The sequence below is a fragment of the Chinchilla lanigera genome, unplaced genomic scaffold (genome assembly GCF_000276665.1).
Source record: "Chinchilla lanigera isolate Chin_1 unplaced genomic scaffold, ChiLan1.0 scaffold00004, whole genome shotgun sequence".
NCBI classification, from domain to species: Eukaryota; Metazoa; Chordata; class Mammalia; order Rodentia; family Chinchillidae; genus Chinchilla; species Chinchilla lanigera.
This window is the reverse complement of record NW_004955405.1, coordinates 35,589,358-35,612,932: the sequence shown is the minus strand read 5'-3', so window position 1 is coordinate 35,612,932 and position 23,575 is coordinate 35,589,358. Positions and strand designations below refer to the sequence as shown.

At 35.1% G+C, this 23,575-nt stretch overlaps 1 protein-coding gene across 2 annotated transcripts in view; it reads left to right on the top strand.

Annotated features, from left to right (window-relative positions):
* The window catches only part of Anks1b (ankyrin repeat and sterile alpha motif domain containing 1B), a gene marked incomplete at its 5' end in the record, with an annotated part of 1,074,464 nt that overhangs the window by 163,144 nt on the left and 887,745 nt on the right, over window positions 1–23,575 (top strand). For both annotated transcript variants that reach the window (XM_005374511.2, XM_013518589.1), the window contains 4 exon segments: window positions 9,017–9,092; window positions 10,725–10,826; window positions 14,361–14,474; window positions 16,718–16,884. In XM_005374511.2, coding sequence (XP_005374568.1) covers window positions 9,017–9,092; window positions 10,725–10,826; window positions 14,361–14,474; window positions 16,718–16,884 — 459 coding nt within the window.

Here is a 23,575-nt window from a genome sequence, read left to right as displayed (position 1 = left end):
GAGGGTCTGGGCAAAGGCAAAGCACAGACTTGAATCCACGGGCCCTGCAGCTCCCAGAGTACTTGCTCTCTTGGCACAGGGCACGTGGGGCTCAGAGAGTCTGCTCGCCTGGCTCAGAGAGCCTGCTTGCCCAGCCCCTAGCTGGAGAAGTCCCCGGGGCCTCTCAGTCCAGACCTCCTCTCTGCTGTCACAGCGACTCAGTCTGTAATGTCGGCAGGGTCCTTGTTCCCGCCTTCTCCCCTCAGGGATTAGATGGGAAGTACCTGGCTCTCTCTGCCTGTTTCAGCTGGGAATCCTGGTGGTGTGGATGGAGCACAGACTTGAACCCACGAACCCTGCCGCTCCCGGAGTACTTGCTGTCTATTACGAATAAATCTTAAGAATTTAAAGGTAGATTTGGTAGAGCCTTTCCTTGTAATTACATTGTTTTTAAATGCAGTATTTATGTTAATATTTTCTCAAGAAGGTTTTTTTGGTACCACTTCTCTTTGAGCAATTTAAATTATAATGTGTTTGAACTAATAAACAATATAATTCCTGTTTAAATGAATCTCATGCAGGTTGAAAATCCCTTATCTGGAATTCTTGGTGCAAGAGGTATTTCAGATTTCATATTTTTTAAAATTCTTGAATATTTGTATGTACATAATGAGATATTGTGGAGGTAAGTCCCAGATCTAAACATGAAATTAATTTATGTTTCATATATACCTTAGACATACAGCCTGACGGCATTTTATGCAGTATTCTTAGTGTAACTGCATTTTGACTATGATCTATCACATGAGATCAGTTGTCGAATTTTCCACTTGTGACACATGTTGGACTTCAAAAAGTTTCAGATTTTAGGGCATTTTAGATTTTGGGTTTCCACTTTAGAGATGCTCAATTTGGATTATATTTACTTTCATCTTAAAAGATATTTTAATAAAGAAAGTCAGTATTATTTTTTTTTTTTGGTTTTTCTCTGGTACCGGGAACCGAACTCACGACCTTGCGCTTGCCAGGCAGGCGCTTTTGCCGCTGAGCTAAATCCCCAGCCCCTGAAAGTCAGTATTATTAAGACAAGTAGGGTTGAACTGACAATTTTCTCTTGAAGTGGCAACTATTTCTATGGATTTCTAGCCCAGTTTTTGGAGGCTAGAAAGTGATGGTACCGTATTATGCTAGTGCTTTAACTTCGTACGTTTCTTACATGTTTCTCCTTAAAACTTGAATAGTTACAGCATTAGTATAACATTAATATCACAACAGTTAGACTTTAGGTGAATAATAAAGGAAGGGAAAGTAAATTTACCAAAACTACTTGATAAAGAGTGTAAATTACTATGGTACAAGCTGTTAAGATGCAAAGCTGAATAAGGTGCAGTTCCTGCTGTCACTATAGTGGCAAGAGACATAAGAGAGGTGCATGGGTGAAGAGATCACATTTGAATAATCCATTTACTCTCTGACTTGCCAAGGTAACAATTCTGCAAATTTTCTCAATATTTCTACATTTCTTTCTCTGTTATTTCCCTTTTGTCATGACTTTTATTTCACTGAGAATACAAGAGGTTGCAAGTTTCCACGGCCATATTTGCTAGTGTACTGTACATATATTTGCTTTCCTTCCCTGTGCTTTAAATAAACCTTCTAAGTTTGTAACTAAGGCCATCCTCTGTGCATTGTTTCCTATGCCTCCTTGTGTACTTCACATATATTGCTCTGGCAATATTCACTTACCTTTAATATTCTAATTTTTTTATTCCTTAACTATCATTCGCACAAGGACACAATGGATACACTTATGTGCAACTTAGGAAATGTTTTTATTTCCATTTGATTTTTTGAGATTCTCTAAGTTATGAATGTGTAGTTCTGCATCAGTCTGTGGCTGTAGCATGTTAATTTTGAGCCCTCTGAACTGAAATTGGATCATTTTTAGCTAGTACAAACCACAGAGCTTGTGTTTTCTGTTGGAACTACACCTCAGAAACCTTGGGAAAATGTAACTTTTTAAAATTCAGTTTGAGTTTTGTTTTGGGTTAGATCTAAAATGTCCCCCAAAGTCTCCCGTATGTGGAAGATGACTGGGTCATGGGGAGCTATTCTGTCACGGATTCATCCATGGATGAGTTCAGGAGCTGGACGTGCTGTGAGGAGGCGGGGCCTTGTTGTAGGTGGACCACGTGAGCACGTCCTGGAGAGTGTGTGATTTTCTTGTCTCCGCATTGCCCCTTCTCCCCGTCTGCTTCCTGGCCCCAGAGGTTGAGCAGCCTCCTTCCACCATGCCCTTTCACCATGTTAGTTCTGCCTTAGAACTAACTAACCATGGGTAGAATTCCCTGAACCAAAAGATACATCTCTTCCTTTTAAGTTGCAAGTGTCAGGTATTTTGTCCCAGTGATGGAAAAGTGCATAAAATATTTTACTTTTTAAAAATAATGGCAAATACAAATAAATAAGTGGAGTCAGAGAAAGGGGATAGTAATTAAACATACAAATTGCAAATTGCAAAAATCCTATAGAGGAAATGAACTGGCTGCAATTCGTTTGTAATTGAGACTGAAGGGCGAGGGGAGGTCTCGCTTTGTATGAACCACTTAAATGAGGCTACTCATCTAAGGGACTCACCTCAGAGAGTGGAGAGATGAAGCCACAGAATAGGCAGCTATACAAGAAGGAGACTGTAGGGAGAAGAAAGAAAATGAACAAAAAATATTCAAAGAATTAATGGAAAAGAAGTAGTTATAAGGAGTGCCAAGACACACAGTTTCCATAGCGAGTTCATCCTTCTGCCATGTGTTTATTGACATGTGTGCCAAGCCTTGCTTACTGTGTGTCAGGGGATGTGGCAGTAACAAGAACAGACAAAAGTTGTGCCTACAATAGGGAAGAAAACCTTTCCTAGGGCGTAGAGTAAAGAAGCCTGAGATAAGGGTCGAAACCTTGAAATGATAGGAGGTTCTCATGTAGTTTTAGGTTTTTGTTTTGGTATTAGATAGAAAGGTGTAGTGTGTGTGTGTATGCAGAGTGGAAGTAACCAGTGAAGAGACTGAAACTGAAGATGTGAGAGAAATACTGAAGATACCCAATGAGCAAAATTCAAGAACAGCAGAAAGCGATAGCAAAAGGAGCACGAGTGGAGGATTAGTTGTTTAATTATCATCATCATAATCATCGTCATCATCATCATCATCATCATCATCATCATCATCATCATTTTTTGGTTTGGTTTTTTGAGACAGGTTGTCTATGTAGCCCAGGCTGGCCTCAAACTCACGGTGATCCTCCTGCCTCAGCCTCCTGAGTGCTGGGATTACAGGTGTGCACCACCACACCTGGGGGATTAGCTTTTTTTTTTTTAATTTCAAAGAGGGAAAAAGAACAAAAACAAAATAGCAATAAAAGGCATATAGAAGAAAAAAAATAGCACAAAGCAGTAAAAATGATACAGAATTTCAAAACAGGATTAATTTTAATGGGGAGAAAAAATGTTTTCTTTAGATGGAAGTGAAGGAAGGGTGGATAGACAGAGACACAGATGTGAGTGCTTATTAAACTGTAAGAGACGTCTATTCCTTTTGAGGAAAGGAAGTTATTGTTTGAATTATTTGAAGACAAACCCTGTTCCTCTTGTGCCATTCCCCCCACCAGGCTCCGTATTACTTCCTTCAGCTCTTCTTCACATGATGTTTTCCTCAGTCTTTTATCATTCGCTGCAGTTCTCTCTGGACACATGATAATCGGTTAACAGTCCTATAGAAGTTTAAACCCAGAGTTGCATGTAGTACTCTAGACATAGTAGAGCTAATGCAGGACACGAAAACTCCTGCCTTTCAACTCCCTGGCAACACTCATTTGTTCATGAAGACTAAGATGTTCTTACCTTCTGAGTTCTTTTCCTTTATCCCAAGAGGTGGCATCATGGCTGTTTAGTACCAGACAAGGTGCCAAGGAGTTTTACTCCTGAGTTAAATGTCATTCTAGTTGTATTTTCTTTCTTATCTCCATCAAATTTTTTATTCAGTGATTATTATTTACAGTAGTCAGAGCTCTCATATCTCAAATACTGGTGCTCTTGTCTTGACTAACCATTACTGTGATCGTGCTTTAGATCTTATTATTGTTCTCTTCGTTTTCTCCTTTAGTCAAGAATTGATCTTACTTTCTTAGGTCATTCTCTTTCACAGGCTTCAAGAGGCCCACTGTTAGAACATTAGATTCAGAAGGGAACCATGTTGCTAAGTTCTGACATCTTTGTGGCCTTTTTCTATTTGCTATTTTGGCATTTTGGTGGATGAGAGCCTAAAAACATTACTTTTTTCCCTTTGGATCCTGGGGATTCAACCTAGAGAACACCAAACTGATCCCCAGCTATCCTTTTCTAAGTTTTAAGACCGGATCCTGTTAAGTTGTCAGCTGGCTTCAAACTTGTGATCCTCCTACCTCAGCTTCCTAGGTAGTTGGGATGATGGATGTGCATCATGACATCTGACTATTAAAAATAATTTTAAAAAAATCTAGAAATTCTGTGTAAAACATTGCAAACATCCCTTTAAATGCCTAATTGAGTTTCCTCAGAAGTCATGGAAATACGTAAGACCAAACATAAAAGGCAATCTAAAACCCAGGGCTGTAAAAATGAACATCCTTTTTTGCTGCTTCCTGATGCTTATATTATTTTCTTAGCTTTGGTGCTACAGAGGCTTAACTTTAATAGACACTTCTAATCAGTGAAACAACTTCTTTTGCTTTCTTCAGCAGTTCAGTTTTTGATGTCAATGTATACATCATTTCCATTCTTCTTACTTAGCTGTTTTCATCCCTGTGTTCAGAGGTTTTAACCTTCCCCTTCTACCGAAAGATGCTAAGATAGTATGAGTACTTTGTATCTTGTTACTGGGTAAATCTTGAAATGTTGCTACCTTGTGAACTGCATGATTGTCTACTTTAGAAGTTATGTTCAAGTGATTAAATCAAATAAAATGGAGAACTTGTTTTTTGAACTGGGAATTGAATGCAGGACCTCGCACTTGCCAGGCAGGTGCTGTGCCACTGAGCTCTATCCCCGACCTTAAAATAGAGAACTTTAATCCACAGCAAGAGCAGGAATCAAATCCCAGATCTTGGGAGGATTTGCATTTACCTATTTGAGTATTATTTCCTTATATACATTTTGTTTGCTCATTGATTGTTTTGCACTGTTTCATGAGGACCTAGACTATGAGTTGTGGATTTGTGGCAGAGGGCTGAGATGTACAGAATAGTGCTAATTTTAATGAACAAATTAGATGCTTATTTAGTGCAGGGGATAACAAACTGGAGAATACAGGAATGTTTTTAAAAAATGCTTACTTTATATCTTGGCAAAATATCTCAATTTTTTCTAATTGTTGAAAGGAATAAAATTATTATGGAAATCCACAGGTTGGACATTTTTAAACTCTGTGATAGCAGTGAATAGTTCCTGGTACCTTTGTTTACCTCAGGTTTTGACAGCAGTTCATTTCATTTTGACAGGTTTAATGTCTCAGCAAAGAAGCTGATTATATCAACCTTGGATTTGGAGAAAGCGATCCATTTTTATAGCATGTAACCCTCTGCTGCTGTGATAAATACTTGAGATAATCAGTTTATAAGAAGGAAAGGTTCATTTTGGCTCATGATTTCAGAAGTTTCAGTCCGTGGCCATTTGTCCTTGTTGCCGTCACACCTGTGGCAAGGGAGTACATTATAGCAGGGAGCATGTGGCAGAGGAAACTTCTCACCTCATGGTGCGTAGGAAGTGAAAAACAGAGAAAGAAGCCAGGTCTCAGTACCCACTTTGAGGGCGTGCCTTTGATGACCTACCTTTTCCCACTAGAGCTCTACCTTCTAAAGATCCTACCACCTTCCAGTAACACAACACGCTGGTGACCAAGCCTTCAAAACGTGGCTTGGGGAACATTGAGGATCTAAACCATAACAAACAGGCTAAAAAGATTCTCTACTCACCTTTTCATTTTGTTTTTTGGTATTGGGGCTTGAACTGAGGGTCTTTACACTGAGGTGCATCTCCAGCCCTTTTAATTTTTTGAGACAGGATCTTGCTAGGTTGTCTAGGCCGGCCTCAAATTTGCAACCCTCCTGTCTCAGCTTTCTACCTATTAACCTTTTATATACAAGGATTCTGTTTTCTTTTCCATTGCATGAAAATACAAGTCTCTTTTAACCCAGAATTGTAATCTTAGAATAATGTGTAAAGAATGGAAATGTGTGTAATTTTATAATATTAATATCATTGAAGTTATTTTTATAAATAGATTGCTAATTGTTTTTTGAGTAGCAATAATAATACTTGTCATTACTTTATAAGTTAATAAAATAGTTTAAAAACCTTATTTGTTGCATGTTTATCTTACTTATCCTTCCCAATACCCCTATTAAGTTTTTAATATTTTTCATTTACAGGATATATAAAATTTCAGTGTTATTAAGTGATTTCTCCTTTGTATATCATTTTGGTTAAGGATCTGGGGGGCCATAGAAATTGTATAATTTGTGCCTAAACTTACCATGTGAGTGGAATTGTGGTTAGGAATTCTTAGTGGGATTTGTTTCTTTTACTCTGTTTAATGTAGAAATAAGACCTAAATAGACATCCCTGCTTTTTCCCTCTGTGCAGCAGTTTTCACCAAGAATTTTTTTCTTTGGAGGGTTTTTTGTTTTAAGAATTTTTCAGGGTTCCTGATCTAGCCTCCCAACTTCCTTAGACTTCAAGCTTTGTCACTTGCCTCCTTCCACTTCTTTGTCTGGCCCACTAGCAGTTGGCAATTGCTTTAGGACACATACTTGCTCCAGGGCTAAACCCCTGAACTCACGCTTTCTGTCTTTTTCTCCTTGACATTACTTTTCATTTTCAGCCCTGTATTAAAATATTGTTCCACTTATTTTCAGAATTTTAAGTTGTGCTATCCTAGGAGGGGTTTTCCAAAAATTAAGTCCAAAATTTTCTGAAAGATCAAGTTAATAATTAGATGGTTGGTTGAAAACCAGAATGACTGTAAAAAGAGTTAGGGTTTTTCATGGGATATTTTTAAGAGTTGGAAAAAAAATAAAGTGCTCATGTCCCAGAGTGATTTATATATATATATATATATATATATACACACACACACACACACACACACATATATATATATATATACTTAAGAGCAGAGAAAGTTGTAATAGTTCCTTTTCCTTTGGCCCAGTGCTATATACTTTTAGATTACTATTTTTATTAACACCTGTAGATAACTTAGTAGTCATATTGTAATTCAAGTGCATTTCAGTCATGTCTTCTTGAAGATACATTCAGATCACATGGATAATCAGTATTCCTGAAGCCTGTTTAACAATATCCTTAGAAACGATTTTTGCTTGGATTAACTATACAGTAGACATTTACTGATGAAGAAATGTTTACAGTGCATATGTTTCATAGTGATATTCCTATTTCATATTGAGGTCAGAATCTCACATTAGTTACCTTTAGTTTTTTTTCTTTTTTTGGTTTTTGGTTTTTTTTCTTGTACTGGGAATCAAACTCACGACCTTGCGCTTGCCCGGCAGGTGCTGTGCCGCTGAGCTAAATCCCCAGCCCCAAAGGTTACCTTTAGTAGAAGGGAACAAATTTACATTATTGAGTTTGCCATCATGTGCATTCACAAGCACACACATACATACACATACAAAAAACTGGACATTTGTTAGTTTCTTAGAAGAAGAAAAGAAAAAAAAGTAAAGAAAAGAAAGAAACTGCTTAATATTTTTAAACTCAAAAAGTCTTCTGTTTGAAATCTTCCTTGATTTTTCTCAAAGCTGAGTTGGGCTCACAGTGTACTAACAGACACCCGCTGACTCAGATTCTCCTTTTCCATCCTATGCTTCCTTTTTCCTTCCTTTTTTTTTTTCTTGCTCTCGGAATAATTCTTAAACTTCTGTATTTCTAAAATACTTTCCTTAGGCAATGGAAATGTAATGGTGAAACAATAGATTCCTACATTTCTATTGAATTTATAATTTATTAAGGGAAATAATCACTTGAAATTATAATATGCTATTATGAGCGCCATCATAAGGAAACTACAGACTAACGTGAAACACGTAGGAAAAACAGGCTTCAGGGCAGGAGTCAGCTTTCTCAGTGAAATCATATTAAGATTTGACATATGGAGTAAGTCAGTGGTTCTCAAAGTCTACTCTTTAGACCCTCAGTATCATGTGGGAACTACTTAGAAATGGAAATTCCTGGATCTTGTCTCTGAATCAGAAGCTGGAGATAGGGCCCAGAACAAGCTTTCCAGGTGATCCTGACTCCTGCTGAAGACAGAACTAGTAATTTGAGTGATGTCCAGATCAAGAAGGCGAGGAGTTAGATCCTGGCCTTAGAGACTCCCGGGGTAAGAAAACAGAGTGACTGTAATATAAACGAGTTCAGGATGCCAGGAGTATAGACTGGAAGAGGGTTTTGGTGTACAGGAAAAAGGATGGAGATTAAGTAGCATAAAGGCAGACAGATTTTGGAAGCCATGTTAAATTGTTTAGATTTCATTTATTATACATGTTTGTTTGTACATGGGTCTCCTTAGGATGTGGATTTGAAGGTGGAGGTGATGTTTCCATCCTTCAGAACAGTCTTGCTGTTTTTGGGATGGAATTGGTGTTCAATAAATGCGTGCTGGCTGACTGAACTCGTTGTGCACTCGCAAAAGCCTCGTTCAGCAGGCACTATTATGTTCATTACATCCGCGAACACAACCGAGGCTTCAAGAGCATGTGTTGCTTCCTAACATAGCAAGATCACCTGGCCAGTGCAGAAGCGGACGTGTTTTACAAACACAAGCCTTTGTATTTTGTTTCTAGAATCTCTTCTGTTTTCCATACTATTTGTCAGTGAGTGCTGAAATTGCAGAAAATATGTATGAATACACAAAATGGGAATTTAAAACTCTATATGCATTCCAGTGCAGCTATGCTTTCCTTTTTCTTTCTCTCTTTTTTTTTCCAGACAGAAAAGGGGAGTGCCCTTCATGAAGCGGCTTTGTTTGGAAAGGTGGATGTCGTGCGGGTTCTGTTAGAAACAGGTAGCTATTGTGGTTCTCCTATCCTGCTGAATGCTATTTCTATTTCAGGAATTGATAAAGGAAAATGACGATTTTCTTCACAAGTCATTCTTCCTTTCTTCACTCTAAATTGCAGATCTGTATTCATACTATGTAGAATTTAGCACTTCCGTTTAGATAAAATTCATGTAAATACGCACCTTCCTTTACTCAATAAATGTTTTAGTAAAAAGCTCTTGGAAATTACTGTTTTATACATTTAAATATACTAGAGAAACTACGAGAAGGAAAAGGAGATTTCTGCTTTCTACACAAAGGAGGAATTGATCCCTGAGAAATGATGACAATTGCTTGGTTTATTAAAGAACACAATATTTTTCCTAGGTTTTTATCATGTGAACTATGGTCAACAGAGATTTGAGTTCCCTCTCCTTAAGGTAAATTCTCCTTCTAGTTATTCAACTGAGTAGCTATTGTTTTTTGGCTACGGTGACTTATTTTAAAGGGCAGCTTTTAGAAGCAGTCTTTTGAGGGAGTAAGAGAGGAGGCCTATTTATTTTCATATGTATATTCTGACTGGAAATGAAATTAAGTTGGAATTGAAGTCACGTGTTTTTAAAGGTTAAAAGTCATGAATAAAAATTTATGCTCATAAACAATTGATAGGGACCTTTCATATTGAGGGCTGTGGAATATTTATTCTCCTCTGAAAAAATGAAATAAAAAACATTGGCAGACTATTGTGACTATGCTTACACAAAGTCAGTTTCATGTATATTTAACTTTGATATGGACTATAGTGACATAATAAATGATTTGAGGCGAGCAGTGTGATATGTGCTAGCTATACATCACAGAACAAATTCAAATATTTAATAATCTTATGATGAACTATCACTTCACAGATTCTACAAACTGGCTTTTCTTGTGGTTAAGTGTTTCAAAAGTTCATAAACTTTTTTTAGGATAGTGAAATCCATTTGCTACATTAAAATAAATTCTTTAAGATAATAAATATTTTCAGAAATAAAATAATAATGATGTTTCATTTACGTAGTTCAAGAGGTTTGCTCAGATAACTGATGAGTATGGTAGACATTGAACATGATCTAGCATAAAAAATTTCCTGGAGTGTAATTGTAGCTTTGTATTTGGAGAGATTTAGTTATTCAAAATAATCATGCTTTTTTAAATGTTATGTGTACTCAAGTCTGCTCAAAGTGTCTTTATATTATTTACATCATACATGATTTTCATTTTTAACATTTTTACTATTTATACAGGATATGTAAATCATATAACTATTATACTTTAGAAACCCACTTATAAATCAGTAATATTTTCTAGTGTGATAATGTACTATTTAGTTAGCCTCTACATCCCAAAAGGGATCATAGGGTCCTGAAAAGCAACCATAATGACCGAGTCAGTGATCTTTAGGAAGTAATTGACTTTCAAGATTATTCTTAGTTTTGGTAGTAGTAGGCCCCCATCTCCTTTCTTGTTAAAATCTTGTGTGTTTGTCATTTAATTTTTAAAAAGGACTTTCAGTGCTTGGGCTATGTATGTTTGAGATTAGAGCAGTTAGAGATTCACAGTGTCTTCTGAGGATACTCCAGTGGTGAACATCAGTGAGTTTTTCTTTTCTTTCAGGAATTGATGCCAACATAAAGGATAGCTTAGGTCGAACGGTCTTAGACATTCTGAAAGAACATCCATCTCAGAAATCTCTCCAGATTGCAACACTCCTACAAGGTAAGCAATATTGAATAATGGAGGAGTTTGCCTTAAAGTCAAGATTACATTAAAACTGTTGAAGTTTTGCTTTAAGCTTTAAGTTAGTGTTTACTTTTGAATGAACTTATCATTTGCATTCTTTCTAGTAGATTTTAAAATAAATAACTTTCCAAATGTTTTCAGTAGTTTTTTAAAAAGAATTTATATACTACCTTATACTAAAGTCTATTTAAAATCCATATAGTAAATATATTATTGTTTTCTTGAATAAGACTCTATAAAGTGGCAATTAAGTATTACCTTGTATTTGAACAATAGTTTAAGACTTTTGGGAGATTTTCTGTTTTTTTTTCTGGTTTTTATGACTATTAGGTAGGTAAGCCAGATATGAGTCTCTTTTTTGGACATGAGGGAAACTGGAGCTCTCATAGGTGTTTTGTTTAAACTCATACGTGTTATGCTAAGTAGTATTGCTGGTACATAAATACCAAATTAACAACAGTGACAAAACAATTGAATATGGCTGAAAGAGTACAGACTATTTCCTCCCCCCTCAGTAGTACAAAATTAATTTTACTAGCCTTTGGTTTTGATACAGGTCATTTTAGTACATTTGTAGTTAGCTTCAGTTATTAAGTCTATTGATTAGACAACCATTCAGCTGCTACTTTTTCATTTACAGAATTACATTGTTTCTTTAATTTAACCTAAAGTTTTTATGAAAAATTTAGATCAAATGCTTTTTCTTTCTGGTTGGTGGTTAGGCCTGGCACAGAGCATGCTATCTTAAAAACCTAGAGATTCTCTTTCTCTCCTCTCCAGTTAGTCCCTGCACTATGCAGCATGATTATCCCTGTAATTGTTGTAGATTGACTATAAGTATAATAGAGGAGGGAAGCAGGATCGGTTTCATCAGGTATAAGTTAATGTTTTCCACTGCTGTGAAAAATACCAGAAGAATATCACTTAAAGACATTTATTTTGTTTCACGGTTTCAGTCTTTGGTGGACCCGCTCCCTTGCTTTTGGGCCTGTGGCAGGGCAGAAGCATTATGACAGAAGGGCATGGTGGAGGAAAGCTGCTCATCTCATGGCAGCCAGAAAGAAAAAGAAGGAGGAGGAGGCAGGGGAGGAAGGGCAGGAGGAAGAGGACAAGGAAGAGAAGGAAGAGGATGAGGGGGAGGGGAGAAGGGGAGGGGAAGGAAGTAGTGAAGGACAAGATATATCCTCCCAGGCTATGCCTCCAGAGACCTACTTCCTCCAACTAGACTCCACTCTTTAACAGTCCCTTCAGCAGTGAGCTCATCAGTGGATAAAGGCATTGATGAGGTTATCACTCTCGGGATCTGGTCAGCCTTCAAATGCTCATCAGCTCTGAACACTGCTTTGCTGGGGACTAAGCCCCTAACGCATGAGTCCTGGGAGACATATTACATCCAGATAATAACAGGGTATCAGTTGGGAAAATGAAGAACATTTCTGTAGGGAAACAAATGAATTAAATTCCAGTAGGGCAGGTCAGTGAGGAGTATAAAGAGTGCATGGTCATTATGCTGTCTTTTCTGTTTCCAAAAGCTTTTAGGTCTCTTCAATTTTCTTGCCCTTAGAGAAGTTAACTGGAGGTCAAATGCATACAGAGATGTGTCAGAGAATCCAAGCATAATTTTTATATTTAGATTAAAATCAAGTTGAGTGAAAGCTAAAAAATAAAATTGTCACATTGTTACTCATTGTCTGCCTCTATGCAGTTATATTTTGTATTAGATTTCTGCTTCTAAGTGAATTTAAAGATAAACTGAAGCTTGTGTCTATTCTGTCTTTTGGGAGAAGTAAAATAAATGTTCCTCTCTATGAAGGGAATGAACACATTACTGACAATTTTTTTTTACATATTGTACTGGTTCAACATAAATGAAAATGTTATTATGTAGGAATAAATGTTTAGGCTTCATTAGTTATGTCAGTTCATGGTAGGGTATATTGGACATCTTTGAATTTTTTAAATTATTGGCAAAATTCAGAATGAAAAAATATATTCTCTATATTCCCAGATTTCAAGTCTTTTGAGCATTTTAAATCTAAGTATAAAGTTTTCTTACAGAAATAAAGCTGATTTATAGTGAATTAAAGTATTATTTCACCAATTTGCTGTCCATTTTACATAGTTATTACATGGTTCAGATATTTTGAGGATAGATTTCCACAGGTTTCTGTCTTTTCCTATTGCAGTTTGCACAGTGGAATTGCCTTTTCATAGAAAGTACTTGAATGGTATGCAGACATAGGTTGTAAGAGAGTACCAACTTTCTTAACTGCATTTTTGACAAAATTCTTTTGAAGAAAGAACATAAGCAAAAGATCCCAGTGAGAAGGGATCTGTTTATTTAATCTGTTGTAAAGAGGCTACAGACTAGGCACATGTAGGCTGAATAGTTTTGGCATATAGGATATATATTTTATTTAGATTTCATATTTTTGGCCCACCCTATTTCCATAAAATTTGTAGTAACTGTGAACAGTCAAAAAATTCTGAATTTTAATTAAGATTTGTGAGTTTTGACTTCTCAAAAAAATAAAACAAGACAAAGCAAGGCTTTTCATTTTATGTTATTGCTAAACTTTGGATGGAACACCTGCTCTCTGATTAAACATGCTCTGTGTGTTTCTATTCTTCCTGTGACATTGAGACTGACTGTTAGTTGACGTTTATCCCTGCATTCAATTTTATTTTCCTTATTATGTTTTCATGTCCCATGTCTTTCTGACTTCACCAATTATTAGCTGTATGAGTAGGGACAAGTTAATAACCCTCCTTCTTTAGATGTCATCTTTAAAACTGAGATAGTAATGGTGCATGTGTCATAGATTTGTAAAGATTAGATGAGTTAATTTATATGAATTACTAAGAGCTATGTTGGCTACATATTAAGCATTATTTAAGTTTTAATTGCTACTAGTATTTGTATGTCCTTATCAAAAAAGAAAATGAAAGGCTCAGTATAGGACATTACTGCACAAATAATAGGAATTAATATTATTCCTTTGTGGAAATAGTTTAGTATTCAGATTATGCTTATTTTGCAAGATCATAGTACCAGTATGAAAGAAATTTATCCTATTTCATTCATGTATGTTACTAGTCTGGTAGTGTATTCCAAATTGAACATCATTGTGGTAGTGAGTGAGAAGTCTATTTAAAGCACATTTCAAGGAGTTTTAAATCTTCAGATAGAAAAATTTAAGGAGATTAAAGGTACTACTGTGTCTTCAATAAATACATTCATTCTTAAGGAAAGTATGAGATGTTTAATTTCCACAAGGGGTTCATGAGTTTCTCCCAAAGTATCCATTTTATTACTTAAAAATTTAAAAATTAGTATCTTACAAAGTTCTTGGTTTGTTTGTTTTTTGAAGTTCTTTTGGAAATTGAGGATGCATTTAAAATGAGGAAATAAATGAAAAATTGATCACCAGAAATAAAACATAAAGTTTAGCTATTGATTTTTTGACGTGCATAAATCCAAGTCTGTAACTTTAAAATGTATGTACACAGAATATTTAGATGGTGTGGGAAGACCAGCAGCCCTTGAGGAGCATATACAGGAAGATCCTGCAGAAGAGATACATGCTTCATCTCCTGCTGAGTCTCCTTCCCACAGGACCAAAAGTGAGTAGTTACAAAGCCCTTGAGATTATATTAGACTTTCGATTTTATGTACAAATTTGTCACATATGCTCACAGTTGTGGAAATTTTAAGTCTAATATGTTATAGTCTAAAGTCTTACATTTTACACATTTATTCAATCAACATTTATTAAGTTTCTCTGCTTGTTGGGAACTATTTGGGCCCCTGAGATACAGTAGTAAGCAGAGCTCATAGTTATCCCTGCTGTTCCGAAGTCTATATAGATTAGATATTTCTTTGTTTTTTTTTCATAAATGTGTTTTCCCCCAAGTTTATCGAGGTGTACTTCACAAATAATAACTGTTTATTTTTGCAGTACACTATGAGATATTTTGATATACATTGTGAATTGATTGCCACAATCAACCTAATTAATAAATTTACCATTTGGCATAGCTACAGTTTTTTGGTTTTGGTAGTCAAAAACAGGTAAGGCAAACTATGTTAGCAGATTTCAAGTATATAATATTGTTCACTATTGTCAGAGTGCTTTATATTAGATCTCTGGAATTTATTCATTCCCTATAACTGAACCTATGAACACTTTGATCAAATGCCCCTATTTTCTCCAGCCCCAGCCTTTGGCAATCACCGCTGGACTCTGTGCTTTTGACATATATTTTTTAGACTCTGGATGTGAGTGAGATCATACAACATTTGTCTGTCTCATTTCACTCAGCAAAATGTCCTCCTGTTTCATTCATACTGTTCCAAATGACAAGATGTCCTTTCAACACTGAATAATAGTCCATTAACCATATTATAGTCTATATGTTTGTGTGTGTACACACACACACAACACAATACATACCATGTATTTTCTTTGTCTATTCACCCCAAATGGACACTTCATGTCCATATCTTGACTGTTTTGAATAATGCTGCAATGAACATGAGGGGCGCATATATCTTTCTTGAAGGTACTGATTTTATTTGTTTTGGGTAAATACTAAGAAGTGGTATTCAAGGTAGTTTTTTTTTTTTTTTTTTTTTTGAGAAACCACCCCACTGTTTTTCACGATGGTTGTACCATTTTACATTCTGACCAACAGTGTGTAAGGTTCTCCTTTTTCTGTAGCTTCACCAACACTTGTTACATCTCACGTTTTAATGATAGCCATTTGAGCAGATGTGAAATGATCCACATTATGGTTTGATTTATATTTCCCTGATGCTTAGTGATATTGAGCACCTTTTCATATACCTGTTTGGTTTATTTTATTGGAGAAAAGATTATGTAGCTCCTTAGCTTATTTTTTGAGTTACTTATTTTTCACTGTTGCGTCACTTGAGTTTGTTATATAGTTTGAAATTTAATCCTTTACTAGGTCTATATTTTACAGATATTTTCTTCCATTCTGTAGGATGGTGATACTCTATTAATTGTTTCATTTGTTGTGAAGAATCGTTTTTAGTTTGACACAATACCATTGGTCTGTTTTTACCTTTTTGCTACTATACTTTTGGTGTCATACCTAAAGAATCATATCCAATCAATATTAAAAAAAACTAGGAGTTTTATTGTTTCAGGTTCTACATTTAAAGTATCTAATCCATAGATAGTTTTCTCATCTTTGCTTTGGGTGTTGTATCTAAGAAAATCATTACCCAACCAATATTGTAAAGCTGAGAGTTTTCTTGTGTCATGGTCTACATTTGAGTTTTTTTCAGTCCATTTTTTAAATCATCCAACAATGGATACTTAATTTTTTCCCTTTTTCTTATGCTCTGAGAATAAGGGTCCAATTTCATTCTTCTCTTTATTCATATGCAGTTGCCTAACAACATTTATTGAAACTACGTTGTAGATTCTTTGGGCCCTTGTTGAAAAGCTAAAAAACAGTGTGGTCCTGGCATTAAAAAAAGCTGTGTGGACAAATGAAACAGAACAAAAAACCTGGAAATAAATCCATGAATATGTGATTAGCTGATCTTAAATATGCCTTTAATTCAAAATAAAAAATATTAAGGTCTATATTGTAACAACTGTTGGAAACTTTTTTCAGAATAAATTATATATGTAAGGTACTTGAGACTGTTAAGGAAAGTACATATTGATGTAAACTACAAAATATTCATATTTTGACAGGTGATGGTGACATTTATCTTAATCTTGTGTGTTGTACTTTGACAGTATCACCATAGTGGTTGTATTTTCATTATTTAATACTAAGTTTTAGCAATAGGCTTTCTTGGATGATCTGAAAAAATGATCTTCTCGTAGGTGAAACTGTGACTGGAGAACTATCAAAACTCTTGGATGAAATAAAATTGTGTCAAGAAAAGGATTATTCTTTTGAAGATTTGTGCCACACAATATCAGACCACTACTTAGATAATTTGAGCAAGATTTCAGAGGAAGAACTTGGGAAAAATGGAAGCCAGAGTGTAGTAAGTAAGGGGGAAAACGAAGACGATGCATTTGTCTTTGACAGTTCAATGTGTACAGCAGTGAGGTGTGGGGTTGGGTGCACTATATTACTTTATCAGATTCGGCCACTATCAGATGTTACTCTCCCTGCTGGTCTCTGATGTTCACTGGGGTTCTGTGCCCACCTCGTGTCTAGGGAAAGAGGTGCTTTGATGTATCACTTGGAGTTAGTGATGGTGTCTCCACTGTTCTACTCTGTTGTGACACATGGACTCATAGTATATTTGGTTATCTTTATTCACTTTTGTTGGGCAAACTGATAGAGGTTCCCAAAAGAAGAAACTCTATTATCTCCCTGTTTTTGCTATAAACCCAGTCAAACCTCTCTTTAAATAGACAGCTAAATCATGTATATACTTCCTCAGTCACTTCTTAAGTCATAGTACTATAAAGACTTTCTGGAAAGCTCAACTTGCATGTTTTCATAATATGCAAATCCCAGGAGGGCTGTTATCTATGAGCTCAGAATATGAAGTCTGAGTTAGAGATTCTTGCTTCTTAAGGATTTTTATATTAACACATTTATAAGAAAAATTGTAGAGGGGCTGGGGATTTAGCTCAGCGGCAAAAGCGCCTGCCTGGCAAGCCCAAGGTTGTGAGTTCGGTTCCCGGTACCGGAGAAAAACCAAAACCAAAAACAAACAAACAAACAAACAAAAAAAACAAACAAAAGAAAAGAAAAATTGTAGGAACTAATCAGTTTAAATTAAGATTTGCAAATATACTTTTGTTCTAATGGAGAAGGATTTATAGTATGTAATGGTCTTAAAGGACATATATTGTGATATAGGCCCTTTATTCACTTTTAGAAATTAATTGGTTAGAGCAACATAATATGTTACTGAATAGCCAGTAATAGGGTTGACTGTGTTAAGTGTATCATTCACAGAAACTAAAAAAAAAAAAAATCCAAATATAATGACTGTCCATTTTGTGAACTTTTAGTTTGTTACTTAAGCAAGCTATGACACTGTTTCCCTGAATAGCACTTGCTAATCTAGTTTCATGGCTAAACTTATTTCCTGAGCTCACTTTACTTTATGTTTGTTCTTTTTAAAAAATTTTTGTTTTGCTGCACTGTTTTTTATAAAGCATCACATTATTGCAATCCTAAGTTTTTTGAATAGTTATAAATGATCATACGTGTACTGAAGTAAAGACCTATAGGCTTTGCAAAATGAAATGTTATTTTAATGAGATATTTATAGTATTCAGGACAAAATTCCATGTTTAAAACTCTAAAACAATCTCTAAATTAAAAATCAGTTACATTATAACACTTTATTGGAAAGGTATTTGTCCTATATAAATAATATATGATGTTTGGGTTTTAGAAAAATCCTGAAGATTTTTCTTTCTTTCTTTTTTTTTTTATTTTAAAGATAAAAGGAGGGAAACATTAACAGACATACAACATTTTACAACATCATAAGCACAGTACAGACAATACAGAGTTACAAACAAAGTGGTAGGGAATTAACAATGCTTGTTGTGTTACATATTGATATCTTCAAAGTGGCTTCTCATGAAAACAGATATAGACATGCAATACTGGTCAACCAAAGACTCACTGACAGTTTCTTTCAGCATAGAAATAGAAGACAGAAGAACAACCATGTTAACTGTCATGTATATACATACATACAAAATTTCCCCTTCTTTCCCTTCTCTTTTCCCACATCCCAGTTGCCCTTTACTCTTCAGCAGTTTCTTATCATTTCACAGATGAAGATTTTTCTTAACTACCAGCTTCTTGCCCTCTGCTTGGCGCAGTTTCCCCTAAAAATCCTAATTTTTTAGACCAGTGATTTCTAAACATTTCTTGTGTACATACATTAGTAAGCAAATTTTGAGCAAACATTCCTAATGCATTTATTGTGAAATTATGTATTACCTTCTATCTTAAATAATATATGATGTAAGTTATCATGCATTTATGTCACAAGAAATTCAAAGCAAAGGAGGTAAAGCAAAATAGGGGCTCTGATCTATTTTCTCTCACTTAGAGAATGTCTTGTGTGCTGTGGTGTCTGTCTGCTCTTCTTAGGGACCATGGCACAGGCATCCATCTTTTAGGAAGTGATGGCAGGAGCATTTGGTATTGACCGGCTGACATTATTTGGGGGAAGAGATGGGTAAATTGTATTTATCTGCTGAAGGCCGTACTGTGATAGTGGAAAGAGGCAGATTAAAGCTCATAATTGGAACTTAATTCTTGGAATATGAGCCCATATGTTCCTATGCCACTCTGTTCTTTGACAAGCATTTATAATAGCTGTTTGAAACGATTGTCACATAAAATATTAAAAGTTATATAAGACAGAAAGCAGACAGTACATATGAATAAGAGCAAGTAGTTCTATTTATGCAGAATAATAGAATTTACAAAGGAGAAAAATGAGAAGATTAGAAGGATAGATGAGGTCAGGTCATAAATGATTTTTGAATGTCAAGCTAAGAATTCTGAATTTATTTTTTAGGAAATGAGAGAAAATGTGAAGGATTTTGGACAGATAAAAGACATAATGGGTACTGGCTTTTCAGAAGATGAATCTGATATAAACTTGTTATTGAATGTTTAAAAAGTAATCCAATTTCAGTGATCCTTACCTACAGCCTGTGTTTCATTTTTGCTCATTCCTTGTTTTGTTCAATATTTGTTACCATTTATCAAAAACGTTTTTTCCAGAGTATTGTTATGAAGTGTCCTCTCATATTTGCAAAAAGCTTAAAGTACTTTTATATCATCTACTATAGATGGTTGTTACTGTGTTTTAAATTACAGGTTTATAGTAACAGTATTAAGTATTATTCACAACTTTAAGGAATTCAAAATACCCATCCCAGAGAGCCTTCAATCACCATGTACAGATAAAATAAACATATAAAACAAATATGTAATATAAGTTGACACTTAGTAGGCTTGTTATTCCCTGTTTTAATGCCTTCAGGACCTAGGCCACTAGTAAGCAATCCTAATAACAGGGTTATAGATTTAGGAAATGACTCAGCTGGCAAGGAGCACAGTGAGGATTCAATTTCAGAGTCAATGCTTAATTCCCAGCTTCATTTCTTAAAGTTACCTATGGTCAAAGGAATGTTTCTTTAAAGGAGAGATCAGTAAAGACATGTAGGTATTCAGTGAAGCCTGTGTTGAAATCAGGAGAGACTAAAATGGGACCTAGAGGAGGGTGAGACATAGTTTATGTTTGTGTTGGAATGAATGAGCAAGGTTTCCAGCCTGAAGAATCAGTTTGTGCAAAGCTAGAGGTGAGAATTAGTGTACAATTTGAAGGGAATGGTATACCATGAAAATACCTTTTGAAAGTAGGGGGAAATAAAGTTGAATAAGTAATGGTAACACTTAACACTTCTGGAATATTCACAGTAACCCTCTAAGATACATAGCATTATCACTCCCATTTTACAGGTGAGAAAATGGAGACATAGGGAGCTTTGATGACTTTCCCAAGATCACATAGTAAGTTTAAGGGCTAGGATCTGAACATAGGCAGTCTGGGACTGGAACCATACTGTAACATGTAATGTATTATTACATCTGAAGTATATTTTCAGATAACAAGTGGAGATCAGTAGATTGAGAAACTAGTTAGATGTTTGAAATTGTGGAAGAGGATAAAATGTTCAGGAAGGGAGTTCTCATGAAGGTAACATTTTGGAAGATAAAAGTGGCAGTTTTATGTTAGATATTCTGAGGAGAGACTCAATTTATGATTCTCAGCAGTGGTTGTACCTTATTAGATTTAGCTGGAGAGGCTTTAAAAGTTAGTACTGATATTTCAGGTAACGTACCAACTAAGAATAGTTCAGTGCTGAACACTGTTCTTTTAAAGATCTCCCCCAGGTCATTCTAACATGCACATTGTTGGTCTAGGGAACCCAAAACCTGCTAGGACCTTCATAACATAATTCATTCCTGAAATGAGGAGTCAGACTAAGGTCTTGGTGATACCACAAAATTATAGAAAATTTTGATAGAATAAATATAGTAGATCTCATAGTGTTCAACCTATTTTTTCAATTCCCTAATGTAAGAGTTTCTATTAGTTTCTTGAGTTAGAGAGTGTCTGAGTTCAGACTGCTGCAACAGATTACTATAGATTGAGTAGTTTAATGAACAAACATTTATTTCTCAAGTTCTGGAGTCTGGAAGTTCAAGACCAAGGTGCCAGCAGAGCTGGTATCTGATGGGGGCTGGTTTCATGATTTGCTGGTAACTGTCTTTCAGTTTCTTCACATGGCAGAAGGCAGAGGAGGGGGCGGAGAGCAAGAGAGAGAGAGAGAGAGGGAGGGAGGGGAGAGCGAAAGAGAGAGAGACAGAGAGAGAGAGAGGGAGAGAAAGAGAGGGAGAGCAAGTGAGTGAAAGCGCTCTGTGGTGTCTTTTTATATAGGCATTAATCCTGTTCATGAAGGATGCACCCTTGTTACCTAATTACTTCCCAGCCCCCACCACCTAATGCTGTCACATTGAAAGTTAGGGTTTTAATATATGATTTGGGAGGGAACAGATGTTCAGTTCATAACAGACATGTTTTAAATTTATCATCAAGGAAGACTCAAACAGCAGTCTGGCAAAAGTCAAATTACAATTATAACTATATTATATTGGAATTTTAAAATGTGGAAAAACATTTTTGTTGATCTGTTCATATTTCTGGTTATACAGAGTATTTGGGTTCGGTTAAAATTTAATTTCAGATGATATGAAACATCCAACTTTTGCATCATAATATGACAGGTAATTCCAAAAGTAATTTAAAAGAAATAAGATGAAAGAACATTTGTTTTGTAGCATTCATATTATTTATAAATGTATTTTATATATGTATGGCTTACTTAGGGAGTAATTGAGCTATTCTTAGTTCAGTGAAACTTCTATTGCTTTTTTTTTCTCCAACAGAGGGCACTCTGATTCAGGAATTTAAAATACAAAAATCAGCCATCTTATGTAAGAACTTTTATTTTGAACAGGAAACCTTTGGTTTTAGTAAAGTATTGGCATAAAAGTGGTAGTTTGAACAATTTTACTAATGTAAGTGAATTAAAATCAGATTTTTAGTACAATTTAATATATCCAATTAGAGATTTTGCATTTAAAATCAAGGCCAGCTCAAGTTAAAACTACATTTTATCTTGCATACATTTTAATTTTAAAGCTATTCTGTTTTAAATACTCTTATAATATGCGTATGAAATCATTTTCAAATTTGAATTAAGACATTATATAATCTAGAATATAAATTTTGAGAAAATATAAATATCTTCCTTACCAACCCATGAAATTCAGGGATTTGAAAGAATACAAAATAATCTCAACATATTTTTTTTTGTTCTTTTCATTTATTTTCTCAAACCTCATGTTTGATATTTTCTCCACGTGTATAAACAACATGCACATTTCTAAAATATGAACACACCATGCCACAGAATATTTAATGATAACATAAAGAGCACTGGACCAGGTAAAATCTAGCTATCAGGAAAACATTTTTTGTTAGATTTCAAATAGAAAAAGTATTATTGCCTCCTTGGTCCAGATCTGAAAAACATAAATAGAAAGCTACAGGGTAAAATGCTTTCTCCTTTTTTCCCTCTGAGGGAGAACCCCGTCGCAGACAGCATCTGCAGCTTTGTTTGAGAGGGTTATACTGTCAGATTTTGTGTTTTATTTAGTCAGTGTACTCCTTTCTATTACTGTCTTCTCCATCCTGAAATCTGTAATTATATGTCAGCCTTCTGAAATATGAAATACTTTATGTCAGTACAAGATTTCAAGAATCACCTTGAAACATCTCTTTCAACACAATTCTTCCATAAACTCCTTGAGAGCACTCCCTAGGCTAAGGGTCCCTGGTTTTGGAAAATATGCTTAATATCATGCCAAAATCATCAAATTGTAAAGGTCAGTAGCATCAAATTTTGTTGCCTAAAAACAAATGGCATTTATGAATCAACATTTGCTTTCAGATACATTCCAAGTCAATTTCTAGAGCTTATAATCAGTAATGCACCAATTTCAAAACTGTGAGAAGACTTAGTGACTATGCCATCCAATTCCCAAGAGTCACAGCATCTTGGAAAGTGAATATTCTGAAGCATTAATAGAAGGCTTTTCTTACATATGTGAATTTCTTAAATAGTGGAGCTAAGCAGTGGTAACTTATTATCTCATTGGGAATAGATATAATAATATTCAGAAGAATATTTATAATTTCAGTAACTCATGCTTTACAAATTTCAACAAAATTTTTGGAAATAGTAACTCAAGACTGCCAAAGTTTGGGCTTTTATAATAAATTTTCCTGGAAGTAGGGCATACATAGAACTAGGAATCTGTTGACTTGTATTAATATTTTAAAAACAATATCATCTGGATGTTACTCAAAACCATAATCAGTGAAATAGATCAGACCCACACGTGTAAACATTGTATTGTCTCACTAGTGTGAGAAACTGAACGAGTAAATAAGATCTAAAATATGCAATATAGATACTGTGAATTGGGAAGAAACTGTTCAAAAGAAAAGACAAAGTGTGAAGGAGGAAAGGGGAAAGGAAGAAAGAGAAAAAGAAAAAAATATGTGTATACATAAGGTAGTTAAGGTAGTTATACAGCTAGTTTCTCTTAGT